Raw genomic sequence first — 10,837 nt, 5'->3', positions numbered from 1 at the left:
AGGAACCGCTCACACATTAGTGCCCCCTCACAAGCCACGTAACAGCGGCCACCCCCATCCTCTGAGACGGGTAACTCAGGCTGAGCTTGCGGACACAGCCTAGCACACACAAGTACTTCCTGGGCCACATTTCCACACCCTCCTGGGCACTCCTGCACAGCCTCGCAACTGAAAGTTCTTGCCCTTAACGCAAAAACAGTCACGGTGCCCTAGAAGAGCGAGAGGACAGCCTAACCTGCGCAGTTTATGCAAGGCACAGCGATCGCTTCAGCTTCGGAACAAACACACAGTCCCGAAATCCTGACTGAGAACCACTGTGACGTCTCAATGCACACAAGCAACTACCAAGAACCGTTGCGCTCACCCCAGTTCACACACATACTCGCAGACCCGCACCCGACACCAACTTGCAGCTAGCTGCCCACTCGCGGGTAGCCTGGCCCATCCCCCCACCCACCTCCACCCTTGCCAAAAAGAGGCGGCCCCCCGGGACCCGGCCTTCGAACCACCAGAGTCCCTCCCCAACCGGCTTGCAGATCCGTCACTTTGTTTGCTGCGACTTGAGGCGGAGAACGGCTGGAGCCGGCGTTTCAAAGCCGCGCGCAGGCCCGAGCTCCCTTTCTGCCAGGCCTGCTTGGCGCGCCTCTCTCCGACTGCGACAATCCGCCCCTCGCACAAAAGTGGCCCGGCAGGTTCCCCAGCGCAGCCAACGCGCCCGCTCTGGCTCGGCTAGGCAGCCCGGAGGAAAGTGACAGCACCCGATACCCAGAGGCAGGGGCAGGAGGGAGCAGCTGTCGGGAGAGCCTGGCTGCTCGCACCGCCTGAGTTTCCGGCGCCTTGGTGAAGGCGCAGGTTCCCGGTGGAGAAACGCACCAGGAATCCTTGCGTGCCCGGGAGGGGAGCGGTAACCACGGCGCTCCTATGCATCGTTACCCCTTAAACCAGCTCTGAGCAACGCAAACTCTCCTTTCCAGGGCGCTGACTTTGCCTGGAATGGGGGTGTGCGGGGAGGGAGGGGTAAACACAGAGAAAGCACGGAAGTGGTGCCTCAAGGCGGATCAAACTCTAAATCTGCAGCCCTATCCCGGGTCACCGGCAGGACGCACAGCGTTCAGTGCGTCGTGTGCTGAGAGGGACGAAGTCTGACCGGTATGTCCCCACTGCCAGGGGCACCCAGGCTTGACAGCCATGTGACGCGAGGGGGCACGCGGCTCCCACAAAGCCCTGCCTGGAGCACTCCAGCCCAGCAAACGCGCGCGCCGAGGGACGAAGCCGCGGGGCACACGCGTCCCGCGCACCGTGCCCCGCGCGCCCCACACCCAGATAGTCATCGTGGGATGGCATCTCGCAAATATTTATATTCCTCGGCGCCATGGCAGCCCGCGTGCACATTAGACGCTCTAATCCTGCCACTTTAAATAGATGAATTAATAAAGCAAACGAGCGGCTAATAAGCTGACCGTCCGGCCTTTTTGAGGCGGGGGAAGGACTCGAAAGTGCGCCAAATTTGTTTGCAGTGGATCAAGGCGAGCCGCCTCTGCTTCACTTTCTTTATCTTAATTCCGACTTGAAAAGATATAATTATCTAGTTTGAACAGAGCTGGTATCAAATCCTTCTTTGGGCCGGGAAGGGGGGCGTTGGAGTGGATTGCAGCGCTCTGAGCCGCGGTGCAGCCCGAGATAGCGCGTAATGAAGATGTGGAGGCCTGAGATACAAAGGGCATTAACCTCATTAGCATGAAACCTTTTCTTCTTACCATTGTGGGACCCTTTCAGCCGCCTAATCCCCCCGATTTTCAAAGCTTGGTTTGTAATAAAGCTTTTAGTTTTTTTTTTTCCTCAAAGCTGATAGTATTCTCTGATGATTTTATTGCTGTTACACTACATAGGACGTTTACTCCCCCCCAACATTCCTCATCACCTCCCCCTCTTTTCTTGTGTTTGAAGGGGAAGTTTAAAAATATATATGGTTCCTACAGAAATTAGGCTTATTTCAAGATCATTTTTCCCCTGGAAAAGCCAATCCAAATCGTATTGGGACAGGTTTCCAAGTGCAAGCATTTGGGGCTGTGGAAGACGATGGAAAGAAAGGTGACGTGGACTTGTGTAGGCAGACTTGGGTAAGCAGAGGAAAGAACTGTGCGAGCAGGGACTACACGGCAGCCAGCAGCCACTGGGGCTTGCGCTGCTGCTGAGGCGGCTGAAGGTTGGGGGCACCTGGCACAGGCACCTGTCGCTGTGGGAGGCAGACTTGGGTCTCCTCAAGGGCCAGCCACTCTTGCCCTGACACGCTCCTGCAGCAGAGCGTCCCCCCACAAAACACACACCCCCCACAAAACACCCCCCACAAAACACACACCTCCCAGTGCATGAAAATGCACTGGGAGTTGGTAGGGTCTGCAGAGGGACAGAGACTGGAAGGAAGAGGGGCAGAGAGGCGGCAATGGGGGAGGAGAGGGAGAGAGACAGAGAATGAATTCTACATTAGAGGAGGGCAGGAAAACAAGAAAGAAAAAAATTTCCATAGTGCCCTATAGTCCCCACACGTGCACAGAATGTCTAATCTTAACTTTTCAAGGCAGGATGCTAACAAAGCTTGTATTTTTGCCCTGCATTGTAACGTGGCCTTATCACAGTGTAAAGGGTGGGGAGATTGTCCTAAATTATGTCCAGGCAGCCCCCCTGGATCTGTGGATTAAGAGATTAAAGGAGACCACTGGGCAAGGCCTCCTCTTTCCCCTTCATATTCCTGCTATGATAATTGCTTAAACTGATTTGCACTTTCACAAAAGCTTGCAGGACGCTTTGTAGCTGGACCGAACAGACGAGGTTTCTCTATCAATGGAAATAAAACTGATTAATGCAGCCTATCAGGATAAGAAGCAAATGAAGCATGCAAAAACAACCTCATACCCCCAAGAGGGGGAAGGAGGAGGGAAGAAAGCAAAGTTGCCTCCAGGACCGGTTACAACTTTTTCTTTAACATTGAAATTCAGACTTGAAGGTTTCTCAGAAAGCTTGCCTTATAAGGCTGCTGGGCACTGGGATTCATCCCATCACCTACAGAAGATGGAGGAGAGAGAGAGAGAGAGAGAGAGAGAGAGAGAGAGAGAGAAAGAGAAATTAGGAAGGGGGCAGAGAGAAGAGGGGTGAGTTGTATTTTGAGGTTTGAAGTCAACCACTAAGTTTAGAAGGTCCCAGGATTCTGATTCTACTATTTTCCTCAATTGGGGCAGGGAGGGGGCAAGAAATATCCCTCAAGACATAACCATAGTTCCAGATGGAAAGAAAACAACAACAGAGGTTAAGAGACAAATAAGCATTTTAAACCTAAAGTTCAAAGGAAACGCCTACAAAGGGCAAACCGTGGGCAAAGGTCTGGCTACAAAACCAAAACTTTCCTTCCTTCTGTTTTATAAAGGACTTGTCCTGACTCTCTTCCTTCTCCACCCTCCTCTCTCTTAAAACACCCAAGAATCCAGTCTGGTCATTTTTGGGGTGGGTAGGGGGTAGGGTTTCTTAAGCTTAGTCTGGGAAGAATCATATCCAAATGATAGAATACTCTTTAAAAAAAAATCCATCTCAGTTTCCCAATACAACTACTCTGAGGGCATATTGATAAATCTTTATTGACAAAATATTGACATTGACATACTTCTTGGAAGTATATAGTGTGTTAGAATTCTAACAAATTAACACAAAACACAAAAATATTTACATTCTGGTATAGAAGACATTAAGGAAGCATTTGTCACTCTCTTTAGTAAGTCTATGATCTCAGAATAGAAACTCAGTGCTTGAAAACTTGTCGCCATCCTTGGCGCAAACATCACCGCCTCTACCTACAGTCCTTCGGTTTTTGCAATACAATTTGGAATGGCCACGACGGTGAATGGTTGAACTCTGCCAATTTCTCCAACCACTAAAAGGAGTTTACTTCGGGGGTTTTTAGCCTCAGGATGTTAGGAAAGGGAATGTCCAAGAAACAGAATTTAGAGTTTGTTTATTCCGGCACAAGTCCTGACTCCCACGGCACCCTCCCCTGCCACCCTAACCCCCTGACCTGCTCCCCCTCTCTCTCTGGAAGAGGACCACTATCGCTGAGCCTACTTCATTTAGCTTGCACAATCACTTGGACATCAGAAGGTATCAAAAAGTGTTTACAGACTGCACATTTCTCAGGAAGAAAACCAAAATAAGAAGCACACAGAACCTGTCTTTAAAAGGAAACAAAATTACAATTCATTTTGTCTTTAGACACCATTCGCCCAACAACTGCTACATGCAATTCAAGTTTTTGAAACAGGTGTAGGATGGGGCCAGCTATGGAATTTTGCTTGTTATTACTAATTTTTATCAAAAAAAAAATTGGGGAGACAACACTGCCAAGTGCAAAACAAAAAGTCCTGTGCCTGGCTGGGTTGTTTGTTTGCTTTTACCATTACTATCGTCATTTTTTTAAGTGGACTGCAATAAACGGAATACCTGCCAATCATCTTGTCTCACTGGTTTGGCATTTGACTGACAGCTACCCCGAGTCAGAGCATTCAGCTTTGCCACATTCAGATCTCTCTCTTTCTCTCTCTTCCACCCCCCTACCCACCCCTGTCTCTCTGTCTGTCTCTCTCACTCACTCACTCACTCAGCTGCCTCTTTAGACGAGGGTCGCACGTTGATGAAGGACACTCCATCCTCTGCCATCTCTGCACAGCTTCGTGGAGGATTAGGGACCCACGACCTCCAGGTCCGGAGTCTGCGAAGTGCCTGGGTGCTTGTCCAGCCCCTCTCCCTTTCCCGATGAATGTGTGTGTGGTTTGTTTTTTGTTTTGTTTTGTTTTGTCTTGTAGGGTTTTCGTTCTTCCCCTCCATTCCCTCTCGTCCATTTCCGTGGGGTTTGGTTTGGGTTTTCAATCGTCCGAGGTCACGTCTATTTCCTCCGGACTCGCCTGCTTGGTGGCGATCCTCCACCGGTTAATGTGGTGTGTCCCTTTTTTCTTTTGCTGAGAATCTGAGCCTTCTTCCTCCAGTTTCTGCCTTTTGAACTTCGTCCTCCGATTCTGAAACCATACTTTGACCTGCAAACAGAGCACGGGCAGACCTTGCTGTGAGGTTCTTCCCAAGGACCCTGCCCTGGCCCCCCGGCCTTGGCCCCTTGTCCTGACTGCACAGCCTAAAGGCCACTTCTGGGTAGGGGGAGGAGCTGCCTTTCCTTCTGGGCCCCTTTGGGGAGTCTCACCTAGGATTTCCAGGGTTCTAGGGCCCAGCATCAGTTTTTGGAAAGGCCTGTCCATGACGCACATATCCTGCTGAGAAGCGACAGTCTGGCAATACTAGGGGAACCCCCTACTAGAGCAACAAGTTAAGGAGAAATAAAGAGAAAACCATTCCTAACCATCCCAGCAAGAGATGCCAGGCAGACCTCTAGCCGGCTGCTGCTGCTTCCCACCTGGCCCAACGTGCTTTCCATTTTCCGGACATCTGGGTAGCATTGCCTAAAGACAGCACCTCCTCTCCCAGGCTGGCCCGAGTGGAGATGCAGGGTCTGCTTAAGCTGGGGTATCTGGTCTGGGCACAGTGAGATAGGTGTTCGCTGGACCCTTGCAGATGGACTGTGGGTCTCCAATCAGCGATCACTACGTAGAGGATGGGTCCCAGGGTGGGTGAGGGGGACAGAACTGGGTGCATTTCCCAAACTGACGCCCCAATACACACCCCCATCTCCCCTTCATTTTTCGGCCCCTGAGATCCAGTTCACTCTACTCGCTCCTTTAAAAGTTCCGGCAGACCCCAATCCCCTGAAAGTGCTCTTTGCAAAAGCCGAGCGAGGACAAGGCTGAGCTTAATTTGCTTTGAGTTTGCTAATTGAGGAGGAGGATGGTTCATTTCTCCCCGGCGCTTGCCCAAGGCGCGCGTCGGCTTGCTCAGGGCTTGACATGCACACAAAAGCTCCGGGGCAGCTTGGGCAGCGAGGGGGACAAAGACCACCGCCACCACACCATGGCGGCTCCAGGAGACACCAACCCCACCGTGCCTGCCGTGGGTCCCGAGCAAACTCAGGCCCAGATCGGTCCTGTCGGGGCGGGAGGGAAAACGGGGACATCTTAAAAGGCTGGACATTTTGCGCTTCCCGGGGTGGGTGTGGAGGGGGGGGAACTACAACTTAATCTGCCCTAAGACGTTACTGTTTTCTGGGAACTCTGACCCCGCCAGCAGCTCCGCGTACAGTAGCGTCTACTGTACCCTGCGCCTCCTTCCCGCCCCGGGTTCCAGCCCAGGCCGGCCCGCTGGGGACCTGCTGCACGGGAAGCTGCTCCCCTCCCCTCAGCAGGCCCTTTCTGCAGCCTTTCAGTTTTATTTCTCGGATTTCAGCTTCACCGCGGATGCCTGGCCTTCACGTCGTCAGATTCTCCAATTCCCTTAAGGGCCTCCAGGCGCTCAGAACTGGCCCTTAGCTGACTGCTCGCTCTGCCTCGGCCGCCAACGCTGGGCTGCCCTGGTATGCTCTCTGCCTTCCGGACCCCATGCCTCTCACCACAAGGTCCTTTGCATTCGAAGTGCAGAAGTTCTAGGCCAGGCGCTACCAGGCCAACCCGGCGAGCTGATGAAGCGAGTCGGGGCTTCCTGCACAACTTGGGCGACATGGCATGGCCCTGGCACTAACCTCAAAGACCTCCAAACTTAGAAAACCAGAGGGCGGGCGCGGATCCAGCTACCCGGCCCTTTGTCGAAGGCCCTCCTAGGGCTGCGTGCTTGTTCGGACGCTGAGGGCCAGCTGCACTGGCCAGGAGCTTTGGAGCAGGGGGCTTCCGCCTGCTCGGGCCGTGGCATCTGGACCGCACCCACCTGAGTTTCCGTGAGGCTGAGGCTGTGCGCCAGCTGCTTCCTTTCGGCGCCCACCACGTAGTGATTCTTCTCGAAGGCGTGTTCCAGCCTTAGAAGCTGGGATGGGGAGAAGGCGGTTCGGATCCTCTTCGGCTTTCGGGCTAGCGCGTTGTGCAAGAGGAAGCTTTCAGGGCTAGTGTCGTTCCCTGCAGAGGGGACAGCAGAAGTCCTGTTGGGGGGAGGGTCTCTGGCCAGAGCGCGCTTCTCCGGAGACGGGCTGCCACGGCTCAGCTCTCTGCACTTCGGCATTGCCCGCCCCATGCGACTGGCAGGGGCCAGTGGCCCTCCCGAGGCTGGTGAAGGGGTCGCGGCCTCAGCCCCTAGGCTGGAACCGCCACGGCGGCACCTGGAGACACCCAGCTAGCCGCTGCACCGGCAGGGCCAGTTCCCAAGCTCCTCACCTCGGCGGGTAGGGAAGCCGTCCCGGCACCGCAGACCTGGCCACCTTCCCCATCCGGGGCCCAGGGATGAAGAGGGAGGGTCCGAGCCAGGCTGGGGGACAAATACCCAGTACCCCCCCCCCCACACACACACAAAAAACCGCTCTTGTCTTCTGGGTAGCTTCCCCGAGGAACCCTGGCCACAGGTGGGGAGGCAGCGGGACACGCTGCGCTGAGTTGGTGGACTCGATGAAAAATTGTCTCCAGAGCTATCCCATACCATCGCATCCCTCAGACAGTCCCAGAGCCGGGCGGGTCGTTGCAGTCCGACCTGGACGAAAACGCCTTTGGCGGCTGTGCAGTTTGCCGCTGCGTCCTCGTCCTGGAGAGGACCCGGCTCCAGAGAACTCAAAGGATGCGAGCGAAGACATCGAAACCCGGGGGTCTGCGATCTTCTGCGGCCCTGGAAGCTGCCGACCAAGGAGGCCTCTGAGCAGGGACGGAACCCTCGGCTGTCACAGAATGAGGAAGGGGAGCCCCAAACTTTTCCAGCAAAGGCAGGAGTTTCAGGTTCGCTCCTTTGGGTAGGAAAGCGAGCCACTGTAAGCCCAAACAAAGAACAACAAGCTGACAGCCCAGGTGGCGATGGAGGCAAATCCCGACTGGGAGTAAGGGAACGGGGGAGTTTTTGGTGTGGGGCTTTGTGTGTGGGGGGGTCTTAATTATGGGACAGGGGTGACATCTCCCCACTCGGTCTGGCAGCAACGCAAGGGTTAATGGAGGGACAACCTGCCCAATATTGACCCTTGCTGACCGACCTAGAAAGGACTTTTACCCATTCCGAACCCGAAACTAGTTACCCGCCCCCTTTTGTCGCTCAGTTGTAACTTTTTCCCCATCCCCCTAACCCAGAGAAAACCAATTTTGTCTTTAAAAACAAACAAACAAAAAAAGAAAACACGCAAACACACAGGTCTTTTTCCTCCCTCCCAGACTATCTCCGATCGGGTCCGTTTCTCTTAAAATAAATACCCAAAAACCAAAACCGCTTTCTCGTTGCGGCCGCTCGGTGCCCCCCTCCCAAAGCAGCGGATCTCAGCGAGGGAGCCAGGCCCAGCAGGCTTTCCCCACGCGCCTCCTCTGGTCTCCAAAATGAAGAGGAAGAAAAAAATTCGGTGCTTCGCTCCGGGGGCACGAGACTGTGCCAAACCGGAAAGTCGCAGGTCTGGGCTGAAGGGAGCGCCCAGGGAAGATCCCAGTCCAAGGCGAGCCTGGTGGCTGTGACCTCCCCGCGCACCCCTCGGAGCCGGGACGTGCGGGTGAATCGCCGAGAGGACCCCACGGGCTCTCGGCTTCCAAGCGGTGGACGCGCAGGGCCCGACTATCTCGACCGGTCCGGACCCGAGCGCACTGCCGCAAACTTCTCTGGCAGCGCCCCTTCCGAGGGGCCCCACGGCGGGCAAGATTGCACTGCAAATCGGCCGCAGCCTCGGAGGGTGGGAAGCCAGCCTACACCAGCGGTCCCACGCCGCCCAATTTCCGAAGCGAGCAGCCTCGGCTCAGGCCTCGCCCAGTGCCCACCTCCAACAGGCTGGGGACCGAAAAGGATGCGGCGGGTGCCGCGCGCTGCAAGTCCCCGCGACGTGGCACGTACCTTGGAAGCGGTGACCCAGATATCGGTAGCGGTGGATGAGCCAGGGGTAGAAGGTGGACGGGTCCCGCTGCTGCGAGGCGAACAGGGGGTGTGGCGAGTGCGAGGAGGGCAGGGGGTGGGCGGCCAGGGCGTGCGGCGGTGGCACCGGGTGCACCGGCACGGCGGGGTTGGGTGGGTGCGAGACCGCTTCGGCGAACACCAAGTCCGGGTTGGAGTAGACGCCCCTGCCGGCGGCGGCGGCGGCCGAGTGGAAGCCGTTGAGGAACGGATTTATGGGGCTGGAGTTGGCGTAGCTGAGCGCCGCGGGACGAATGGGGTCCTCCGATCGCGAGGCGGGCAGGGGACTGTCCTTGGCCACCAGCGATTCGATGGTGAAGCAGCGCTTGGGCGCCGGCTGGAACATGCTGCGCCGAGGAGCCGGCGCCCCGGGCTTCCAGCTCCCGGCGACCGCGGCGCGCTGCCTCCGCCGCCCGCTGCCCGCGGCGAGGACCGGCGAGAATTGGGGACTCGTTTGTTTGGGGGTGGGGTGGGGGGAGGAAAGGAAGAAAGAAAGGAAAGGAAAAAGGAAAGGAGGGGGAGGGGAGGGAGAGGCAACGCCGAGGAGCCCGAGAATCTTGCACCAAACGCGCCCAACCTGGAGAGAGGGGGGAAAAATCCTTCCAGAAGAATTTGCAGGCGTGGATTGGGGTGGGTTTTTTTTTTTTTTTTTTTTTGGCGAGATGGCGTGGGGGATCGGAGTTAGAGGCAGAGAAGGGGGGGTAAAGTTTCTTGGGGGAGGCAAGAGGAAAAAAAAGTTTTCTGTGCTCTGCAAAAGGCGGGCAGGGCGCCCTAAATCCAAGGACAATCCATGGAAGTGTTCGCTTCTTCACAAGTTGTGCAAACGATTTGTTAGTTCATGAGCCTAATTAGTGCGGGGATCACATAAACAGCTTCCTCCGAAGCCTGGTAAATGGCTTGATGATTGGTCGCTATTACTCGCCCCGAGGTGGAAGGGGGGAGACTCTTTAAAGTGCGTCAGAGGGAGGCGAGCGCCTGGGAACCCGGAGGCCTGGATCCGGGCCCAGAGTGGAACGGAGTCGGCGCCGCCGCCCGGGCCGAGCCTCCAGCCTCCCTCCCGACCTCTCCGCGCCCTAGTCCCGCGCTCCCAGCTCACTCGTTCCCGCGGCGCCAGCTGCGGCCTCTCCTCTTTCGCCTCCTCCTCTTCCTCTGATTTCCTCTACTCTTCCTCCTCCTCTTCCTCTTTCTCCTCTTTCTCCACCTCCTCTTCAAGCTTCTCCTCCTCCCCTTCCTCCTCCTTCTCCTCCTCCTCTTCCTCCTCCACCACCACTGCCGCCACCACCTCTACCACCTCCACCTCCACTCCCTCCAGGGAACCAGGGTCCCTGCCGAGTCCCGGGCCGGCGCCGCCCCAACTGCCGCCTCCTGGATCCCGAGCCAACTGCGCCCGCGCTGGTAGGATAGACGGACAGACCAACGGGAGGAATCCTCGCGCCCAGCGCTTGGCTGCTACTGCCCCGCGCCACCCGGAGCCGGGGATCTGGGATCGCCCGGAGCATCGCGAGGGTAAGTGGGTGGGGACTGGCTCCCCGCGAGGGCTGAAGGCGCCGTTCTGGGACACCAATCACCATCCCAACCGAGCTCCCGGGGGCTTCCTAAGCGAAAGGGAGGGTGTCCTCCCACCCGTCCAACCAGGCGCAGCCTGAAGGGCCCGGAGTCCAAGGTCCAGCTCGTTTGCAAGTTAGGGACCGAGTCGGCAACTAGGCTGGACGGTAGGTGTGCGACCCGCGCCCTCCGGACCAACTCTCGGGTCGGAGGTGCGCACCGCCTGTCCCGAAACAGTTCCTTCTGGGGTTCTCCGGGGCCAGGGTGGAGCGGTCCCCAGGTGAGGGCTAGGGCTGATGTAGTCGTATTTTGACTGTTA

At 56.4% G+C, this 10,837-nt stretch overlaps 1 protein-coding gene across 2 annotated transcripts; it reads right to left on the bottom strand.

The window, feature by feature from the left end:
- Positions 1-4,365: 4,365 nt before the first annotated feature.
- Positions 4,366-10,474, bottom strand: EMX2 (empty spiracles homeobox 2). 2 transcript variants are annotated; one of them, XM_004579783.2, is made up of 3 exons: positions 8,917-10,474; positions 6,844-7,028; positions 4,366-5,075 (listed from the first exon to the last, which is right to left on the bottom strand). In XM_004579783.2, exons 1-3 carry the CDS (start codon positions 9,317-9,319, stop codon positions 4,908-4,910), a joined length of 756 nt encoding a protein of 251 aa, XP_004579840.1. In that variant the 5' UTR covers positions 9,320-10,474; the 3' UTR covers positions 4,366-4,907. The 2 variants fall into 2 exon arrangements, with proteins under 2 accessions (XP_004579840.1, XP_004579841.1); XM_004579784.2 differs by lacking the exon at positions 6,844-7,028 and having other exon boundaries at positions 4,972-5,075.
- Positions 10,475-10,837: the final 363 nt, after the last annotated feature.

The sequence above is a fragment of the Ochotona princeps genome, chromosome 13 (genome assembly GCF_030435755.1).
Source record: "Ochotona princeps isolate mOchPri1 chromosome 13, mOchPri1.hap1, whole genome shotgun sequence".
Classification (NCBI taxonomy): Eukaryota; Metazoa; Chordata; class Mammalia; order Lagomorpha; family Ochotonidae; genus Ochotona; species Ochotona princeps.
Note: the sequence above shows the minus strand (reverse complement) of the source record. Positions and strands in the feature narration are given on the sequence as shown.

Bases quoted from the DNA above. Each gene is read 5' to 3' on its own strand.
- EMX2 (XM_004579783.2), bottom strand. From the start codon at position 9,319: ATGTTCCAGCCGGCGCCCAAGCGCTGCTTCACCATCGAATCGCTGGTG. The intron at 7,029-8,916 runs GTACGTGCCACG...TCCCCTCTGCAG, and splicing joins TCTGGGTCACCGCTTCCAAG to GGAACGACACTAGCCCTGAA. The intron at 5,076-6,843 runs GTGGGTGCGGTC...CTCTGTTTGCAG, and splicing joins TCAGCCTCACGGAAACTCAG to GTCAAAGTATGGTTTCAGAA.